General features: G+C 44.9%; 1 protein-coding gene across 8 annotated transcripts in view; it reads left to right on the forward strand.

Moving 5' to 3' along the window:
- ATP11B (ATPase phospholipid transporting 11B (putative)) overlaps nt 1–20,486 on the forward strand; it is a 213,409-nt gene that overhangs the window by 70,582 nt on the left and 122,341 nt on the right. For all 8 annotated transcript variants that reach the window (XM_068281088.1, XM_068281083.1, XM_068281090.1 and 5 more), the window contains exons 3-7: nt 11,399–11,488; nt 16,390–16,470; nt 18,993–19,100; nt 19,234–19,362; nt 20,229–20,332. In XM_068281088.1, the coding sequence (XP_068137189.1) occupies nt 11,399–11,488; nt 16,390–16,470; nt 18,993–19,100; nt 19,234–19,362; nt 20,229–20,332 (512 nt within the window). The remainder of the gene's footprint in view (nt 1–11,398; nt 11,489–16,389; nt 16,471–18,992; nt 19,101–19,233; nt 19,363–20,228; nt 20,333–20,486) is intronic.

Below are 20,486 nucleotides of genomic sequence, written 5' to 3' on the forward strand. Positions count from 1 at the left end.
GCCTGACAGTTACACTTTAAGGTCTAGGGATTCCTTTTCCTCCCACGATGTTTACATGATGTGTAAGGTGAAGACAGAACTGGGCTTCATTAGGTCTAACTTTTATTGTAAGGCTTCTGTAATTGGAGGATGCCTCTGTGGCAGCCATTGGCAGGGATTCTTATATCAGCAGAATCTTCATTAAAGTTGAATGAAAATCCTGCTGACGTCTGTGCCCATGTTGCAGAACTATTACAGGACTTTTTAACTCCATACCGAATTTGTCAGAAAACCCGGAACAGTAGCTCTGGTGGCCTCTATCCTCCTGTGTAATTGTCCAGAATTGACTTGCATACTTTCAGTTTTTCTTTATCTGGAGAAGTACTCCTTGATGCATTGAGACTATTTGACATAAAAGTTTCATGGTAACATTTGTAAACAAGCTAAAATTTCCATGAAGTACATTCACATGCTAACACTGCCGTGGATATAAATCACCTATTTACTCAATTGTTTATGCACTCACTGACACCAGCTCCTTCAGCTACTGTTAGTACAAGAACACCAAGCATACATTGTGTGCAGTGCACATTGTCACATAACCACACCAGCAAATGTTCTTTTCAAGATCTGCATTACATGCTATGCATATTGTTTCCTGTCATTCTGTAGACTGCTTTACTGTGCTGTGCAGAGCAATGGGAAACATTGTTTCCACACCTTTAGTTGTAACATTTCCTGCAGACTTGTGTAAGTCTAGAGGAAGTACAAGTTTGTATACAGTTGCACTGTATTGCCACACAAATTAAGTAAACCTATAAGGGCTCTTTCACACCAGAGCCCTCTTTTGGCGTTTTAACGCAAAGTCTATACTTTGCGTTAACCAAGGTAAAAGGAAAGTCCATAGACTTTCCTTTTACCTTTCACACCCGACGCTGCGTTTCGATACGTTGCGGTACGACGCGTCCCGGCGCATTTTATCGTCGGGAATCGCCGTTTCCCCTTCGGGTTAATTAACTACTACCGCCGCTACTCAGCGGCGCACCGGAGTTTCCCGACGACACGCCGCAACTCCTGCACGCTTTGTGTGTAACCGGCACATTAAGGAAAACCCGAGGTGCTTTAAAAAAAAGAACAGAAAAAAAAAAGCTACTTTTTTTAAAAAGATGGAATCCTCTGCATATATGAGATATCTGGTCCCATATTGTCCACTGGGTTCCACTATAGCCACAATTAATCTTTTAATCCTATCTTGACGACTACAGTCATCCAGATAGGAACCGCTCTGGGCTATCTGGAGGGGTATGCGCGTCCAGTGTTTCCCCAGCGGGTGCGCGTGCACAGGCACACACCTGTCTGTCGTTGCCAGCGGCTTGTACACGGTGGTGATTCCAATCACAGTGCTTAGAATGAATTGACAGGACTTCGATCAGAGGCCATCTCCATTCATAGTAGCAAAAGTAGTGACGAAAGGAGGAGGAGGAGCTTCTTGAAAACCCAGGCTACTTTTTTTTTTTTTTTCTTTTTTAAGGCCATCTAGTGGCAAAAATATAAAAATACACTTAAGGAAAATTTTAATCACAAATGAACCACTGAGGACCGCAGTGTTAAACCCCCCTAAAGACCAGCCTATTTATTTTACTTGGCCACTGCAGCTTTAAGGCCAAGCTGCAGGGCCGCACCACATGATCCCCCCCCCCCCCCTTTTCACCCCTACCAACAGAGCTCTCTGTTCATGGGGTCTGATCGTCCCCCAGTTGTTTGTTTATTTTTTTATAAATATTTCTCTTTATTTTTCTATTATTTTTTTTGTTTGTTTCCCAAACCTCTCCCTCCCCCCCAGCCGGCCAATCCTGGCGATCGGCTGTCACAGGCTTCTGCCTATGAGAGCCGATTGCTCTCTAGTGACCCAGGGGGACAGCTGTGTCACACGGCTGTCCCCAGTACAGCTCTGTCGTGGATCGCAGCGCTGTACTTAGTTAAAAGACGGTGGTTTCGCCGTCTTACAGTCTCCCGAGCGGCGATCGCTGCTGGGAGACTGAAGGCGAGGTGGAGCTCCACCCCTCAAGCAGTAGCTGCAGTAGCCGGCCCAGGACCTGACGCTAGTTGGCGTTAGACTGGGGCTGCCGCCGCGTTTACGTGAAAATCTTAAAATTTAAAACACATACAAATAAGAAGTACATTTCTCCTAGAGTAAAATGAGCCATAAATGACTTCTCTCCTATGTTGTGCTGTCATTCACAGTAGGTAGCAGAAATCTGACAATACCGACAGGTTTTGGGCTGGTCCAGCTCTTCATGGGGGATTCTTAGCATGGCCTTTGTTCTTTATAAAGACATTCCCTGGAAAAGATTTATACAAAGCTGCTGGCCAGCCTCCCTGCTCGCTGCACACTTTTTTGGCAGTTGGACGGAGCAACTGCCATTCACTAAGTGCTTTTAAAAATAAAGAAAACCCTGAGAACCCCCTATGAGAAGATAGGCTAGTCCAAAATCTGTCGGTAATGACAGATTTCTACTTCTTATTGTAAGTGACAGGAACATAGAAGAGAAGTAATTTATGGCTCATTTTACTCTGGAAGAAATGTACTTCTTATTTGTATGTGCAAGAAGTTTTAAATCAGGATGATACCATTTATTGGCTAACTAAAAATGAATAAAAATAAGCATGCTTTCGGCCTTGCAGCCTTCGTCGGGCTTATATCCTGTTAGTTTGCAGGCTGGTGGTACAAACCGCTTTATACATGCAACATCAAAAGGGAAAACAGATATTTTTTTCAAGCATAAATACATGTCATTAACCTCCTTAGCGGTAACCCCGTGCTGGACACGGGGTAAGCCGCCGGAGGGTGCCGCTCAGGCCCTGCTGGGCCGATTTTCATAATTTTTTTTTTGCTGGACGCAGCTAGCACTTTGCTAGCTGCGCCAGCACTCTGATCGCCGCCGGCCCCCGCCCGATCGCCGCTATCTGATGCGGCGCGCGCCCCCCCCCCCCCCAGACCCCGTGCGCTGCCTGGCCAATCAGTGCCAGGCAGCGCCGAGGGGTTCTTCGGGACTCCCAATGACGTCCCGACGTCGCTGACGTCGGTGACATCATCCCTCAAGGAAATCCCGTTCTTTGAACGAGATTTCCTGATCGCCTATCGCCTGAGGCGATCGGCGGGGCTGGGGGGATGCCACTGAGCAGCGGCTATCATGTAGCGAGCCCTGGGCTCGCTACATGATTTAAAAAAATGAATAAATAAAAAAAACTGCTGCGCTGCCCCCTGGCGGAATTTTTCATACCGCCAGGGGGGTTAAAGGGACACTTAAGTCAAACAAAAAAAAAATGAGTTTTACTCACCTGGGGCTTCCAATAGCCCGCTGCAGCTGTCCGGTGCCCTCGCCATCTCCCTCTGATCCTCCTGGCCCCGCCGGCAGCCACTTCCTGTTTCGGTGACAGGAGCTGACAGACTGGGGACGCGAGTGATTCTTCGCGTTCCTGGCCACAATAGCACCATCTATGCTGCTATAGCATATATCATATACCATATAGCAGCATAGAGGGTGCTAATGTGTCTGGGAACGCGAAGAATCACTCGCGTCCCCAGCCTGTCAGCTCCTGTCACCGAAACAGGAAGTGGCTGCTGGCGGGGCCAGGAGGATCGGAGGGAGACAGCGAGGGCACCGGACAGCTGCAGGGGGCTATTGGAAGCCCTAGGTGAGTAAAACTCATTTTTTTTTTGTTTGACTTAAGTGTCCCTTTAAGATGCCTTAATTCAAACAGACCATCTAAATGGGGTTAGAGGTTGTTAGCTAAGATAAGGATCCTTGTTTACGCCATGCTCACAGACCTGGGATTAGGATTGACCCGGAGGTATCGTAAATTCTTAGTTCACAAGTTCAGCTAGAATGGCTGAGAAAGTTAAAATATCATCAGCCTCATTCCAATATAAAAAGTTGTCCTTATTCAAACCGTTCTGCACAGCTTTGAACCAATTTATAAATTTTGTTTCTGCTATTAACCTCCCTGGCGGTTAATTTATTTTGCCTAATGGGCAAAAATCCTTTTTTTTTTTTTTTTTTTTTTTTGTTTCATGTAAAGCTACCAGAGTGGTAGCTACATGAATCACCACTAGAGGGCGCATGTGGCCCTCTAGTGCGATCGTCGCCGGCATCAATAGCAAACAGGGGAGCGCGTATAGAACGCGCTCCCCTGTTTGGCTTCTCCTGTCGCCATGGCGACGATCGGCCGACGTCCTGACGTCAGGCGCAATCGATCCAGCCCATAGCGCTGCCCGGAACTCATTGGTCCGGGCAGCGCATGGCTCTGGCGGGGGGCGGGGCCCTCTTCCGCCGCTGCGTGCGGGCGATTGCCGCAAAGCGGCGGCGATCGAGCTGTGCGCGCGGCTAGCAAAGTGCTGGCTGCGCGCACAGCACTTTGAATGGGGCGAATCGCCCCAACAGATCCTGAGAAATCCTCCTGCGCGGCATAGCCCGAGCTCAGCTCGGGCTTACCGCCAGGGAGGTTAATCTATCATTTGACGTTTTGAAGCCACCCTTCAGGGCAGTGACACAAAGATCATCCATGCTGTGTCCGTTGGAAAAGTGTCCGTTGGGAAAGTGTGTAGCAACTGGGAGTCCAGATTTGGTATCATTTATAGTGTGCCTGTGTCCATTCATACGTTTGCGCAGTGTTTGTCCAGTTTCTCCCACGTACATAACATCGGGGCATTTAGCACACATGATCAGATATACCAGATTGGTGGAACCACAGGAAAATGTACCTTGTACTCAGTACTCCTGTTGTGAACCTGGTATCGTTACCCTGTCAGTGGAGTAAATGTGTCTGCAGGTCCCACATATTTTTTGTCGGCAGGGTGATGTTCCGTTTTGTTGAGGCCTATTCAAAGAACTCCTGACAATCATCTGTTTTAGATTGTGTGGTTGCCGATATGACAAGAGTGGAGGTTTAGGGAATATCGTTCAGTCTGTGATCCTTGTGTAAAATGGGATGAAGTTCCTTAGCAATCCTCAAGATTTCCACGTGTGGGTTGTAGGTGACAACCAAAGGGACATGTTCCTCTTTCTGGTTTTGCTTATATTTCAGGAGTTCAGTCCTGGGGATGTTGCTGGCTTTCCTGATTTGGGCAATAGAAGAAAAAGACTGGGTCTCCACCTGGATAAATGCAATTGTAGCACTATTTTATTGCACCATAGTGACGTTTTGTCACTATGGTGCAATAAAATAGTGCTACAATTACATTTATCCAGGTGGAGACCCAGTCTTTTTCTTCTATTGCTGTGGATTGTTGCACCTTGAAGGATCCGGGTGTGGACTGGTGGACTCCCTGGCTTCACATATTATTGCAGTTGAGCTTCTAGGACTGCTTGTTTTTTCCTGATTTGGGCCTCAGCCATAGGAGGACTGTAACCTTGTAACAATACCCTACTGCTACTTATTTGTATGTGTTTGTATGTGTTGTATGTGTTTTACATTTTAAGATTTTTGGTGACAGTTCCTCTTTAATAAAGTTAATGCCATCTTCCACCCCCTCCCCAGTTAACAGACAATCGCAATAAAAAAAAGGTTTTGTTTTTTTTTGTTTGTTTTTTTAAGAATATACAAAAATAGTTGCCTAAGGCCTCTTCCATGGACTGATAGACAGTGAAATGCATCTCCAACTCTCACAACTGCTCACTGCTGCCTGGTTAACTGCTTGGTGCTGCCTGGTTACTGCTTGCTGAGCGCAAAGTTGAACAGTCAGTGGAAAAGAGGCCTTGGATTACTACTGTTAGCAAATAAGGTTTTTTTAATTGGGGACCGGATATAAAAAATAAACACAAGACAAAAAAAAAGGGGCACCTTTATTTACAAATAATAAATTGTCGTCATACATTGTACTAGGAACATACATTGTACTAGGAACATAATTTAAATGTTGTGATAGCTGGGACAAACGGGTAAATAAAATGTGTGGCTTACATTTGTAGTAGCATTGCTTATTTTAAAAATATAGGGGATGGAATTATGAGTAGTAATAAAGTTGTGAATGAATGGGAAGAGCGCTCTATGTTCTAAGCAGAGTTGTGCTGGCCCAGCATTCCCCCGGTTGCGATCCATCTGGCTACTTTTTCATGCCGCCAGGTTCACATTACTTGTGACTGTAAATGCTTGCTTACCTACCACCTGCAGAGTAAAGTAGAATGTCCATGGGCAGATTTCATTTTAGTCTACATTTCATTGTATGTCATCAGATTGTCATGCTGTGGATATTTCAGAAAGTGCAGTCACTGGGAGTGTGAAGGAGTATTGCTGTCTATTTGCTTCACTGTACATTGCTTGGCGTGGATGTAGAGCGAATTTTACAGTTTTATATTTTCTCATTTTTTCCCAGAGCTTCATTGCAGTGGTTGTGCATGTTTCTTCAAGTGAAAGTTAAAAGAGCCGAACAGGCAGGCTGCCTCATTACATTGCTTGACTGCTGCTCTGTGTATATATTGCATAAAAAGTCCTTTGTTTTTACTATGTGGTTTGTTTGTGGAGAAAATTATTTGTCTTCATATAAATGTTTATAATCATTATTTCTTGTCAGTAATGTTATGCAGTGTATTGCAGGTTTATTGTTTTTAGGAGCCAGCAGTTCATTTGTAATCTTAATAGGTTAAGCTCCTGCTATTTGTAGCAGCTATTAGTCGTGGGCGCCTCAGAAGGCAAAATAACACTGTAAATAGTTCATATTAGCATATTTTGTGCTGTGATACTTGTGGACATTTTTAAACTTTCCACTCTGGAGATTTGATCACTTCCAAACAAAGTATTTACACCTGTTACCATGTAAAAACTACAGAAAAAGCATACGTCTCGGGTTTATAACAGATATACAACCAAATGTTGAATAGCTATTCACAAAATGTAACCATCCTGCTTGTACAGTGGAAAATGTAGCAAAATGATGGCGCTGCACTCTAAAGCTAGGTCGTCTCCTGCCTCAAACTGTCACCTGAGGGGCTGTGTCCAGGGCGTGAGTCATTTAAATTGTGTACCAGACTAAGGGTACACACGTTGCGATTTCCTGCTCGATCCGAGGGATCGATTTGATTATTTCCAACATGTTTAATCGGGTTTCGATGGATACAGCAAAATCGACAGCTGCATCCATTGAAACCCGATCGAACATGTTGTAAATAATCGAATCGATCCCGCGGATCGAGCGGGAAATCGCAACGTGTGTACTTGTTTGTGAAAAAAAAAATCCAGAAATGTGTAGTGGTTAGCACCCACCTTGCAGTGCTGGGTCTCCGGTTCAAATCCCAGCCAGGGCGTTATCTGCAAGGAGTTTGTATGTTCTCCCCGTGGCTGTGTGGGTTTCCTCCAGACACTCCGTTTTTTTCCCCACATCCCAAAAACCTACAGATAAGTTAATTGTCTTCCCCCTAAAATTGGCCCTAGACTATGATGGGCATACGGCTATGGTAGGGATTAGATTGTGAGCCCCCCTGAGGAACAGTTAACCACTTAACCCTATTTGGACAGATATATCCGTCCAGATAGGCTACACTGCTGCCACTGCCTGGTGCGTGCTCCTGCCGCCTTCCGTTAGCCCGGAGATCATTGAATGTGAACAAAGTTCCCATTCATTGTTTTTAAGTCCCCATTTGAAAGACTGACACCATCAACAAGACTGCTCCGTCTTTCACAAATCCACTTCTGTCCCATCCACTCATTACTTCTGCTTTGCTGAGGAACTTTCTGCATGCAGAAGTGAGCTGCGAGGGCATCCTGTGGTCAATAGTAAAATTACATCCAGATAATGACATTTTTTTACTTTTAAAATTAGCCCCTTACCTCCCACACTCCCCGATAGGTACACATAATTTTTTTTTTGTAAAAAATGAATAAATAAAAAATATAAAAGTTACCTTAGGGACTGAACTTTTTTTAATATGTATGTAGTAAAGTATATTACGGTTATATTTTAAATGAGTATATTACTGTTTTTTTTTCGGTGTTGCATTTAGAAACACTCCATCTCTGTAGATGTAGAGTACTGTCATAATTTTATCTTATCTAAGAATAAACTCCTGGTACAGGGAAGCCTATAATTTGACCTCAAGCTCTGCTCAGAGATCTCATCTGAGAAAGGCAGTAAAACAAGCTACAGAAGCTGAAGTGGGAATTCTGGGAAATCACGGAATGCAATGTCCACAATTAGGAACGTATGGGTTTTATTGAGAAATGCATCTTAATAACATACAGTACTTGTTCCATTGAACCTCCCTTACTTCAGATAAACCATGACTTATATACAGGTGACCTTTGAAACCTCTTTCACACTAGGAAGTTTTCTTTGCTTCGCATTGCCCTTTTTTACCGCAGGGTAACACTAATGCAATGAAAGTCTATGGGATATTGCATACCTAACGCAATTTGTCGGAAGCATCGCATCTGACGCAAAAGCAACCGCGTGTTACTGGACAACATTTGCGGTGGTGTACGTTGACTTAAGTCATTGGCGACGCACGTATTTTAATTTTTTTTGCAGTGCGCATGCGCGGAAGTGTATTTTTTATTCAATGTACTTCCGTGCAATTCTTATTTCAACCACAGGAAGTGAGCGCTTGCAGTCAGAAGCGATATTACCGCGCATTGCTGCAGTAATAGCCAAAGTCTATTTTTACTGGTGCAATGCAGACATCCGATTGCACTGCACCTATAATGCTGGTTGCTGTTGTGAAACTGGCCTCGCTGAAACATGAAAGCGTGACTTCAATTAAAATTTGTTGGCTTCAAATTAAGGGGTAAAAAAATTCCCTATGGTGCCTCTGTACCTGGAACAAAAAGTGGGGGAAATGTGAATGGATAATAGGCGACAATAAAAACCTGTACGAAATTTCTACGGTAACTTTCTGGAATTATTAACCACTTAAGGACCGCAGTGTTAAACCCCCCTAGTGACCATTTACTAAATAGGCCACTGCAGCTTTAAGGCCTCGCTGCAGGACTGTAGAACTCCGCACACAAGTGATTCCCACCCCACTTTTCTACCCACCAACAGAGCTTTCTGTTTGTGGGGTCTGATCCTTGCCGGCGGGTTTATTTTTTATTTGTATTATTTTCCCTAATAAATTGTTCTCTTTTTTTTATTTTTTTTATTTGAACTCGATGGACGTATGTGTTTTTTCAACCCAAATAACTATGGAACTATTATACTCCCGCCCTCCCTTCCCCCGCCAGCCAATCAGCGCGATTGGCTGTCATAGGCTTCAGCCTATGACAGCGGATGGCCTTTGTGCCTCTGAAGGGGACAGCCGAGTGACACAGCTGTCCTATGTACAGCGCTGCCTTAGATCGAATCGCTGCACCTAGTAAATAGACGGCACTGGGAGATTGATGGTGGAGCGGAGCTCCGTCATTCCAGCAGGGAAGCGCACGCATCTGCGCGAACCTCTGCAGTCCCTACCCCCAGCACTTCACGGCATGGAGTGGTCCTGGTGCTGCCGCCACATTCACGCCACTTGTCGTGGAGCAGTCGGCAAGAAGTTAAACTGTGTTATTGTCTGTCCCTTTTAAAGGACGACTGACCTGAGAAGGGATATGGAGGCTGCCATATTTATTTCCATTTAAACAATACCAGTTGCCTTGCATCCTGCTGATCTTTCATGTATCAGTAACATCTGAATCACACACATGAAACAACCAATGTAGTCAAACCTCTGATCTGCTGCATGTTTGTACAGGGTCTGTGACTAAAAGTATTAGAATCAGAGGATCAGCAGGACACCCAGGCAAGGGGCATTGCTTAAAGGGAAGGTTCAGGGACTATCCGAAAAAAATAAAAATCCCCATCCACTTACCTGGGGCTTCTTCCAGCCCGTGGCAGGCAGAAGGTGCCCTCGGCACCGCTCCGCAGGCTCCCGGTGGTCTCCGGTGGCGCGCCCGACCTGGCCAGGCCGGCGGCCAGGTCGGGCTCTTCTGCGCTCCAAGGCCCGGCACTTCTGCGTCCCACGCCGGCGCGCTGACGTCATCGGACGTCCTCCGGGCTGTACTGCGCAGGCGCAGTAGTTCTGCTCCCACGTCAGCGCGCCGGCGTGGGACGCAGAAGTGCCCGGGCCTTGGAGCGCAGAAGAGCCCGACCTGGCCGCCGGCCTGGCCAGGTCGGCCGCGCCACCGGAGACCACCGGGAGCCTGCGGAGCGGCGCCGAGGGCACCTCCTGCCTGCCACGGGCTGGAGGAAGCCCCAGGTAAGTGGATGCGGATTTTTATTTTTTTCGGATAGTCCCTGAACCTTCCCTTTAAAAGGAAATTAATGTAAATGTGGTAGCCTTCATATCCCTCTCCGGTCAGTTGTACTTTAAAGTGGTATTAAACCCTTAGATAATATTCAATAAAAAATGTTTACTTTTTATAACCCATACAGTTATCATATTTGCTTTTGTGCACAATTATTATTACTCATTTAGAAATTACAAGTTCCCAAAGTTCAGTTTATTTGCTCTGAAAGTTGCCATTGCATTTTATTCATAACTTGTATATTTATATTGTAATGTACCCAGTAATGATTTCTGAACTGCTGTCTCTGGACACAAACTCCTGCCAGGGAATGTTTACATTCTCCTCTTGCTACAATTAAGTAAACACAAGATAATGTTATCACCAGTTCGGATGTGGCTCTGACTGCAGGGAGCTTACTATTGAAAAAGTAAAATTGCGGTAGTATATTATACCCTGTAAATAATCTTTTAGCGCAAAGAAGAAATGCTGGTTTTCATACCGCTTTGAGAGAATTCACCTAGCCTCCTAATCTTATTTTGATATAAACCATGCCATTTGCTTATCAATAGTAATGCCTATGCTCTCTGAAAACCGTATTTCAGTACAGCGTTTAGCATCCTATCATGAAAGTGCTAAACATTTTGAAATGTGGTTGTGTTTGAAGATCTTACATGATCACCTTCTATTTAAGTTTGTGATAAAGTTGCTTTAAATTACATATGTAATGAAACCTTTCGTAGTCAAATGACAAACTATTTATAAGATAATTTAAGTTTTCTGTTTAAAACCAAAATGGAAAACAGTGTGCCAAACATTCTAATTCATCAGTTTTTGTTTAGGTATCCAGCATACTAGATCCGCTGTATGACATCGGGAGGGCAGCTGTAAACAAGCCAGATTCTTGGCAGTTCTGTGGTTGAACTCTAAAGGTGACCACACACCATAGCAGCATCTGTCTTGATAAATCTGCTGCTGTGTGTTCAAACTATCTTTACTAGCTAAGTAGATGTTAGAGCTGGCAGGTTATGTTGTAGAGCTTCATGCTAAGTGAAGGTGCAGCTGTTCATTAAAGAAACTAGGAAGATACCTTGCTATTTAAAAAATGTTGTCCCCTTGAAAACTTGTGGTACAATGAATATATATTTTTTATTTTTTCTCTTTACAGTATACCGTGCTGAATTTTGTTCCAAAAAATCTATTTGAACAATTTAGAAGAATAGCCAATTTCTACTTTCTAATCATATTCCTTGTTCAGGTAAGTTAGCCCTGTAAGATGCAGACTTTTCCTGGTTCCCGAAATACTTTACCAAATACCAGAAGTCATTATTTTATGTTGTGTGGTATATTTTGACACCCTCAACACCAAGAATCTTGGCACTGTGGGAACCTGGCACACAGAGCTTAGGTGGCCATACTTGGGTCAATATTTCTAGCACATTTTATAAGCTTCATAAAATCTGCCAGTATTCTATTGGCCCTAACCCATCCAGTCAATCAATAAACTTGTGATCCAATATGCAAACCTCATCAGTTTGAACTGTAATTGGGTGCAGGAGAAATGTTTATCAAGCAGTGACGGTAAGAGGGTCAACAGCTGCACAGGTTTGGATGATGCTAGTGGGTGCTGTGGTTTGATCAGAGTCCTTTTTTTATTGAGTTTGAGAGGAGCAAGATAGTAGATCAATCACTCTGATCAATCACTTTCCAGATTCAACTGGTTTTTGATCAATGCATAGGTAGATTTTGTGTAGTGTTTTCTAGTTTGTTATGCAGTATTGAGTCAGTGTGTACCGTTTATCCTCGAAACTTAGGTCTGACTCGCAGTGTAAAAGTCAGAGCAAAATACCTCCTTATTTCCTCGAGTACCAAAGTGGCCAACATACTTTGATCCCCACTTAAAGTCCAGTGCAGGGTGCCATGTCCTCATCTCCTTCACTCACGCTGGTCTGCGTGAATTAGTGTACATCCGGCTCTCGATGTCTGATATTGTGCAACATCGTGACCCGTGTACGGCCAGCCTTACATTTCTTTTGCTTGTTAGATGCATGCATTCTATGACCAAGCGAAAAACCTTACCAAAAAAACTGTTAGCTTAGATTTTTTCTTTTTTTTTTATATCCTGACTAAAGGGGCCCATACACCTAACTTTTTTCTGGACGATATACAGCAGATTCGATCACTGTGATCGAATCTGCTGTGAAATCTTTGCGCAAACGCTGACAGAACGATTGATTTCCGCCCGAAATCAATCATTCCCGTCGAGCCGTCCGTGCGTAAGATTTTTCTCGATCGCTGGCTGGTCGTGAGTGGGTCGATAGCAGCGTTTGATTGCCCGACGACCGGCGCAATACAGCGACAATACATTACCTGATCCGGCCGGCGCATATCCCCACTGTCACCGCTGCTCCGTCTCCGCACTGGGCTCCGAGTCCAGCAGGCTTCACTTCGTCCTGTCCTGGCAGGAAGTTTAAACAGTAGAGCGCCCTCTATTGTTTAAACTTCCCCGGACGGAAAGAAGTGAAGCCAGCCGGAGCCCAGCGGAGAAGAAGACAGCGGGGACATGCGTTGGCGGAGCAGGTAATGTATGCGGGGGGGGGGGGGGGGCAGTGGTAGCACGACAACAGATTGTGATCGGTTTTTATGCTGAAATCGATTCACAATCTGTTTGCAGTAAAGGCAGCTTTACGATCCCTCTCTGATCAGATTCGATCAGAGAAGATCTATCTGTTGGTCGAATCTGATGGCAAATCGAGCAGTGTATGGCCACCTTTAGTGAGTGGCATGGGTATTCTGAAGCTAAACCTGTTTACTGAGCAGCTTTCCTGGAACTAATTTGCATCATTTGAGCTATGGCAGCATACATTAGACCCTGATCACATGGGTGGTTTGCTTCCTCAGAGTCCCTTTACAATTTTGGAGTTCTGGAGACCTCAGACACCATATAATACTTATACCTAAAGAGCATTCCATGTCAACAACTGAAGTGCTGCCATGGTTTTTTGTTTTGTTATAAAGCCTGCAAGAAGAAATACGTAGCCTGCGATTTCTAACCTCCTGAAAATGCTGATTCTCTGACCCAGCACTTTGATTCACTGACCCAGAATGTGCATGTAACAGTTGAAGTCACAATTCTCATTCACACAGAAGTGGTTTCTTCTCTTTGTACAAGAGAGGCATCAGCCTGTCCAAATGGATTTAGTGTAAACAAAGTGGTTGTAAAACCTAATCACTAGGTATACTGTCCCACCAGAGGACACAATGGTTCTCCCATTTCTCCCACAGGCCAGCCACTGCCAGTGATGTCCAAGTTCCATCTACCCTTGGTCACCCAGCTTCTCTTGCCATCATGAACTTAACAGCACACAGTGGGGGGGGGGAGCAAGGATTGAAAAATCTCTCAAGTACTCTTGAACTGTATATTTAATAATCTGTTACGAAAAAAAAATCTCCCACAGCATAACTCGCCTACTACGGGTTCCCTTTGCTGTCTTTTCTGCCCTGTCAGTTCTTCCGTTGTGCCGCTGTGTCCTATTGTATCTGCTGGTATTTTTACCACAATGGTGCTGACCCAGAAGTACTTCCGGATTACTTCCAGGTCAGGACCAAAGTGGTGAAAATTCCGGCAGATACAAGAGAACACGGCGGTGGAATGGAAGACCTGGAAAAGACCGTTACGGGAACATGGAGTAGGTGAATTATGCAGTGGCTTTTTTTTTTAACAGGTTACTAAATTACGGCAGTACAAGTGGGCATGATCGGGGCCATTCCTAGGGAGGATAACTGCCTCCTCCTCCCCACCCATATGCAACACTCTAGTCATCTAAAGATTTCCGTTGACTAGTTTGGGGACCCCTGGGGGCACTGGAATGAAAGGATGGTGCTGTGACATATGTCACAGCACCATTTGTAAAACAGAGCTGACCGCAATCAATCCCCCTCTCAGTTCAAGGGTACTTTAACCATTTCAGCCCGCGGGGATTTTTCACCTTATGCATCAGAGCAATTTTCACCTCCCATTCATTCGCTAATAACTTTATCACTACTTATCACAATTTATTGATCTATATCTTGTTTTTTCTGCCACTAATTAGGCTTTCTTTGGGTGGTACATTTTGCTAAGAATATTTTTTTTATAAATGCATTTTAACAGGGTTAATAAGAAAAAAATGGAAGAAAAATCATCATTTCTCAGTTTTCGGCCAGAAATAGTCAGAAATAGTTAAAGTGAACCGAGCATCATTTTTAACTCCCAGGTCAGCTCGATAGCAAATAAAAAATGCATGCTAAAAATATGGTTCATTATTTAAAAAAAAAACTAATTTTAGCTATTTTTTTTACATTTAAAGCCAATGGGAATCCATAATTAAATAAAAAAAAGTCAGATACTCACCTGAGGAGAGGGAAGGCTCGGGTCCTAATGAGCATTCCCTCTCCTCTCCCAGTGCCCTCGGTGCTGCGCTGGCTCCTCCGTTCAAATCCCCCGCTGGGGGGACTTCGGAAGTCTTCAGGAGCCGAGTCCTCCCGAAGACATACTGCACAAGCGTGAGTGCGTCGTAGAGGGCGCTAGCGCGTGCGCAGTGTAGAGCAGCCCGTCTTCGGGAGCACTCGTTTTTCCGAAGCCTCCCTTCTGCGGGGAAACAGTGGTATTTGACCGAAACGGTCGAATACTGCTATGGGGGAGCCAGCGCAATAACGGGGAGAGGAAAGGGAATGCTCTATGGGACCCAGTGCCTCTTTAGGTGAGTATCTGACTTTTTTATTTATCGGTTCCCATGCGCTTTAAGGGCCTTTTTCCACTAGCCTGCGGTTTGTGATTTGCTTCTGATCGCAAATCGCAAGGTACATTAAACTAATGGAAACTGCAGCAGCAATTTCCATTAGTGAGATCCGATTGCGATGCGATTTTGGTCAAAGCGCAATCGTCGTCCTGCCACGTTTTGTATGCGATTAAACTGTACTATGAGTATAGTAGCTCAATCGCATGGTGGAAATTGAAACGCGATTGCGATCGGAATCGTGATCGCATTTCATAGTGGAAAAGAGCCCTCAGGGTTAAAATTATAGGCAGTAATCCTCTTTCCCTGGCCCTGTGGTCAGTCACAAGCAACAGATAATGTAAGGCTGATAAGCACTCTAATTGATTTGATTGACCACAAGCTAAAATTCAAACAAACCCATTAAGCATTAGGGAGGTGGAAGGAGGGGGAAGACTGTACTTCAAAGAGATAAGATAAGTGACTTGTTAAACCTCACACCAAGGCTGGATAACTTCAGTGAAGAGGGAGCAGGGAGAGCAGCTTCTTATGCTGGGAATACACAATGAGAATTTTCAGTCGATTTACTGTCCGATCTTATTTTCGATCGATTTTCGAATCAATTTCCATTCACCTCTGAGAAATCAATCAGAAAAATGATTTAAAATAAGATCGGATATGATGGAAATTATCTATCGAACCATCTATCTGCTGAAAAAACGTATGGTGTATTCCCAACATTTAACCTGCTGAGCGGTCTGGACGAGCTCAGCTCGCCCAATACCGCCGGAGCCTGCCGCTCAGGCCCTGCTGGGCCGATTTGGCTCAAATAAAAAGCAGCACACGCAGCCGGCACTTTGCCAGCCGCGTGTGCTGCCTGATCGCCGCTGCAGTGCGGCGATCCGCCGCATGCAGCGGCGAAAGAGGGTCCCCCCGGCCGCCTGAGCCCAACGTAGCCGGAACAAAAAGTTCCGGCCAGCGCTAAGGGCTGGAACGGAGGCGGCTGACGTCAGGACGTCGGCTGACGTCCATGACGTCACTCCGCTCGTCGCCATGGCGACGAGGTAAGCGAAACACGGAAGGCCGCTCATTGCGGCCTTCCGTGTTACTTCTGGCCGCCGGAGGCGATCGGAAGAACGCCTCCGGAGCGCCCTCTAGTGGGCTTTCATGCAGCCAACTTTCAGTTGGCTGCATGAAGTAGTTTTTTTTTTATTTAAAAAAACCCTCTCGCAGCCTCCCTGGCGATCTTAATAGAACGCCAGGCAGGTTAAAAACATGGCAGCCCTTCCAGCTATTTGAAAGCAGGAGCTGCTCATATCCCTTTAACTGTCTGTACATGTTGACTTGTATAACGTTGTGCTTATATCATTGTGTAACTGTTTTTTTTATTGTGTATTTGTAGCTTATGATCGATACTCCAACAAGTCCAGTAACAAGCGGGCTTCCATTATTTTTTGTAATTACAGTAACAGCCATTAAACAGGTAATTATATATACATATATGTAGTTTGAGCTTGGTGAATGTCTCCATTAGAGCAAAGTGTTGGCTGCATGATTTTTGCCTGATCGCTATCACCAGGCCTGCTGAATTTTCCATGCACTGGAACCCCTATACAGAGTATCAACGTGCATAAAAATCACATAGCAATTGCCATGGTGTATGACTTTCCCCCCCCCCCCTATTTTTGTAAACTGGTAATTAAAAATATTTTTTCGCCATTTTTGAAAAAAAAAAATTTTATACACCCTTTGCAAATTGCAAACATGCCGCAGTCACGCCATACACCCATCGGATCGTGGCAGAATCGCAGTAGTGGAAATAGAAACACAATCGCGTTTCTTAGTTGGAAAGGGCCCTAAATCTGAAGGTGAGTACACACTGTAGATGGAACTTGGTCAACGTGGCAATGTATGTCTGCCTCGACCAAGAACCAAGCATGTGAACATATGTCCCCTATATTCATTTGAAGGACCACTATCGCGAAAAAAGTAGGCCGTTAATATCTGACAGAACCGACAGGTTTTAAGCCAGTCCATCTCCTCATGGGGGATACTCTGGATTTTCTTTGTTTTCAGCAGCATTTCCTGAACAGCAGTTTAACTGCCAAAATATTAAGATACCAGCCAGCCTCCCTACTCACTTGTACAGTATTTTGTCAGTTAGACTTTGCAACTGCTGTTCAGGAAATGTTGAAAACAAAGAAAAACCAGAGAATCCCTCATAAGATGGACTGTCCCAAAACCTGTTGTTTCTGTCAGATTTTAACTGCCTACTTTTTTTTTTTTTGCATTGCACTGTCATTCCTTCTCTCTCATAAAAAATTATGCACTGCTAGGCATCTGTACAGCACTTGGCTTTCGAATTGTTACCCAAGGGATTCAGTGCCGAATTTTTCGGGTGACAACTATCGTGCATGTGTACATATCTTTAGGACAGCTGTCAGTATATGCCTGTTCCCCCCCCCCCCCCCCATTTCCCCCAATTAATTTGGCTCTGGTATCCTTGAAGGTTAGGTACAAATGCTAGATGACACACGGCTGTTAAAGAGACACTTAACCCTCCTGGCGGTTTGCTAAAAAATCGCCAGGGGGCAGCAAATCTTTTTTTTTTAAAAAAAATTTTTCATGTAGCGAGACAAAGTCTCGCTACATGATAGCCGCTGCTCAGCGGCATCCCCCCAGCCCCTCCGATCGCCTCCGGCGATCAGGAGATCCCGTTCAAAGAACGGGATCTCCTGGAGGGCTTCCCCCGTCGCCATGGCGACGGGGCGGGATGATGTCAACGACGTCGTGACGTCAAAGGGGATTCCGATCCACCCCATTGAGCTGCCTGGCACTGATTGGCCAGGCAGCGCACGGGGTCTGGGGGGGGCAGCTGCGGCACGGCGGATCGGCGGGTAGCGGCGGCGATCGGGCACTGCACGCAGCTAGCAAAGTGCTAGCTGCGTGCAGCAAAAAAAAAATTATGCAAATCGGCCCAGCGGGGCCTGAGCGGTGCCTTCCGGCGGCATAGCCCGAGCTCAGCTCGGGCTTACCGCCAGGAAGGTTAAGCCAGAAAAAAAAGAGTTTTACTCACCTGGGGCTTCTACCAGCCCCCTGCAGCAGTCCTGTGCCCTCGCAGCCACTCACTAATCCTCTGGTCCCCCGCTGCCAGCTAGTTTCGTTTTTGCCGACAGGCCGTCAGGACTGGCCGCGTGTATCTTTTTCCGCATTCCCGACTGCAATTAGCGCTATTGCGGGACGCAATGCGTACAAAAATACGCGTTGCCGCATTGCGAACGCATAGATATGCGGCAACACGTATTTTTGTACGCGTTGCGGCCCGCAATAGCGCTAATTGCAGTCGGGAATGCGGACAAAGCTACGCGTGGCCAGTCCTGACGGGCCTGTCGGCAAAAACGAAACTAGCTGGCAGCGGGGGACCAGAGGATTAGTGGCTGCGAGGGCACAGGACTGCTGCAGGGGGCTGGCAGAAGCCCCAGGTAAGTAAATCTCATTTTTTTTTTCTGACTTAAGGTTCACTTTAAGGACCACCACGGCGGAGAATCGGGTGCACGTGCAGCTGTTCCCTGACTTCACATAAAGATCTGACACGCCTAACCACATTGTACCTCCTTCTCACCCCGCCTGTAAGAGGCTGATATGTAATGCGCCACACTATTGCCCCTTCTCCCCATAGAAACTACGCTCAATCTGTAGTGCTTTTTATTGTCGTGGAATACAGCAGGTATTCCACGACAATAGAGAGAGGTAAATCTACAGGTATGCTAAATTCAGATCTTTACCTCGTGTTTACTGTCCTTGGTTCTACGCCAATCACAAAAATTACAGTCGACCACGCCTACTTTAAAGAAAAAAAGGAATTGAAACTGTGTTTTCTGAGCACGGTAATTTTGGACCTCTCTTTACATGAGTTTGCCTTGTCGTTGACTTCCTGTATCACTTTTCTCAGATACCACATGAGCGTGCTCTGTCAGAATGACTGTATGACTATCTTTCTTTCAGGGCTATGAGGACTGGCTACGGCATAAAGCAGACAATGAAGTCAATGGAGCTCCAGTCTATGTTGTGAGAAGTGGAGGCCTTGTTAAGACTAGATCTAAAAACATCAGGGTATGTACAGTATGGTTTGCAGAACTTTGAATATTATTTTGTATATTTTGTTTTTAGGTAGATGGCTGTGTAAGTTGTGTAAGTTTGTTTGACTCATTCAAGAATGGTATATGGTTTTCTTCCCTTAATATAGGTGGGTGACATTGTTAGAGTAGCCAAAGATGAAACCTTTCCTGCTGATTTGGTGCTGCTATCGTCGGACAGAGTGAACGGTTCATGCCATGTTACCACTGCAAGTTTGGATGGAGAGACGAATCTCAAAGTATGACCTTATATCTTACTACACCGATATCTGTGTGTAATACATGAAACATTTTTCTGGCCCTCTAGTTTTTCAAATTTAGTCATCTTTACCTGATGTAAAGTTTACTGCCTGACAGTGACATCATAAGTTACTTTACATGTGTTTAGTTACCAAGGGGATGCCCCAGGAAAGGGTAAAATAATTTGGCACAGTGTTTCTGAAACCAGTCCTTATGACTCAGTACACTATTGACTATTAATAGCCAGGGGGCTGATAATTTTGGATGTCTCATTTTTGTCCTTTGTTTCAACTCGGTGCATCAATAAAATATCCTAATTAAATGTAGTGGACATTGTTTTTTTATAGTGTATTTGTTTCCAAAACAAAAAACACTTGTTAATGGTTAAGTTTATGGAGACATCAAGAATGTTGTCTAATCTCATTGGGGGGGGGGGGGGGGGTATTTTGGTTAGAGCTGTATATCAACTTTTACAAAACAGTCAAGTTATGCCATTGGTTAATTTTAGTAATTGTCTTTTAAAAAAGAGATGAAGATTGTACACGAATAGGAAAGTTAGACTTCAGCAAGAAGTAGACACTGGCACTGATACTTAGGTATGAATGTTCTACAGCTGAAATCATGTTCTGGCATTCATATTTCCCTAGGATTTTCTGTGGTGTGGAGTTCATGAGCACAGAATGTGATGAGAATGTATGGCCTGGTTCACACAGACAGCTGCAGCCTCAAATACATAGTCAGCTGGAGGTGGTGGGGTGAAGACGGCGGAGTAGCTGTCAGCTGCAACGCTGCACAAGTGTTTATGTGAACCAGCCTTAAAAAGGATCTTACTGGTTACTGTAACAACAACTATATCTCATTTCAGACACACTTTGCAGCTCCGGAAACAGCGGTATTACAGTCTGTTACAAACTTGGACTCCTTGATAGCAGTTATAGAATGTCAGCAACCAGAGGCAGATCTTTACAGGTAAGGGGAGTGTGAAATACAACACTAAATGCAGCTGGCTTTCTTCATTCAGGTTTCTGCAAACATCTAACATTAAACTCGTCATGGAACAAAAAGTGACTAAGCATTGCTGCCAGAATGCATACTGCACTCTGATGTCTGCAAGTACCTTTGT

The sequence above is a fragment of the Hyperolius riggenbachi genome, chromosome 4, assembly GCF_040937935.1.
Source record: "Hyperolius riggenbachi isolate aHypRig1 chromosome 4, aHypRig1.pri, whole genome shotgun sequence".
In the NCBI taxonomy this organism is placed as follows: domain Eukaryota; kingdom Metazoa; phylum Chordata; class Amphibia; order Anura; family Hyperoliidae; genus Hyperolius; species Hyperolius riggenbachi.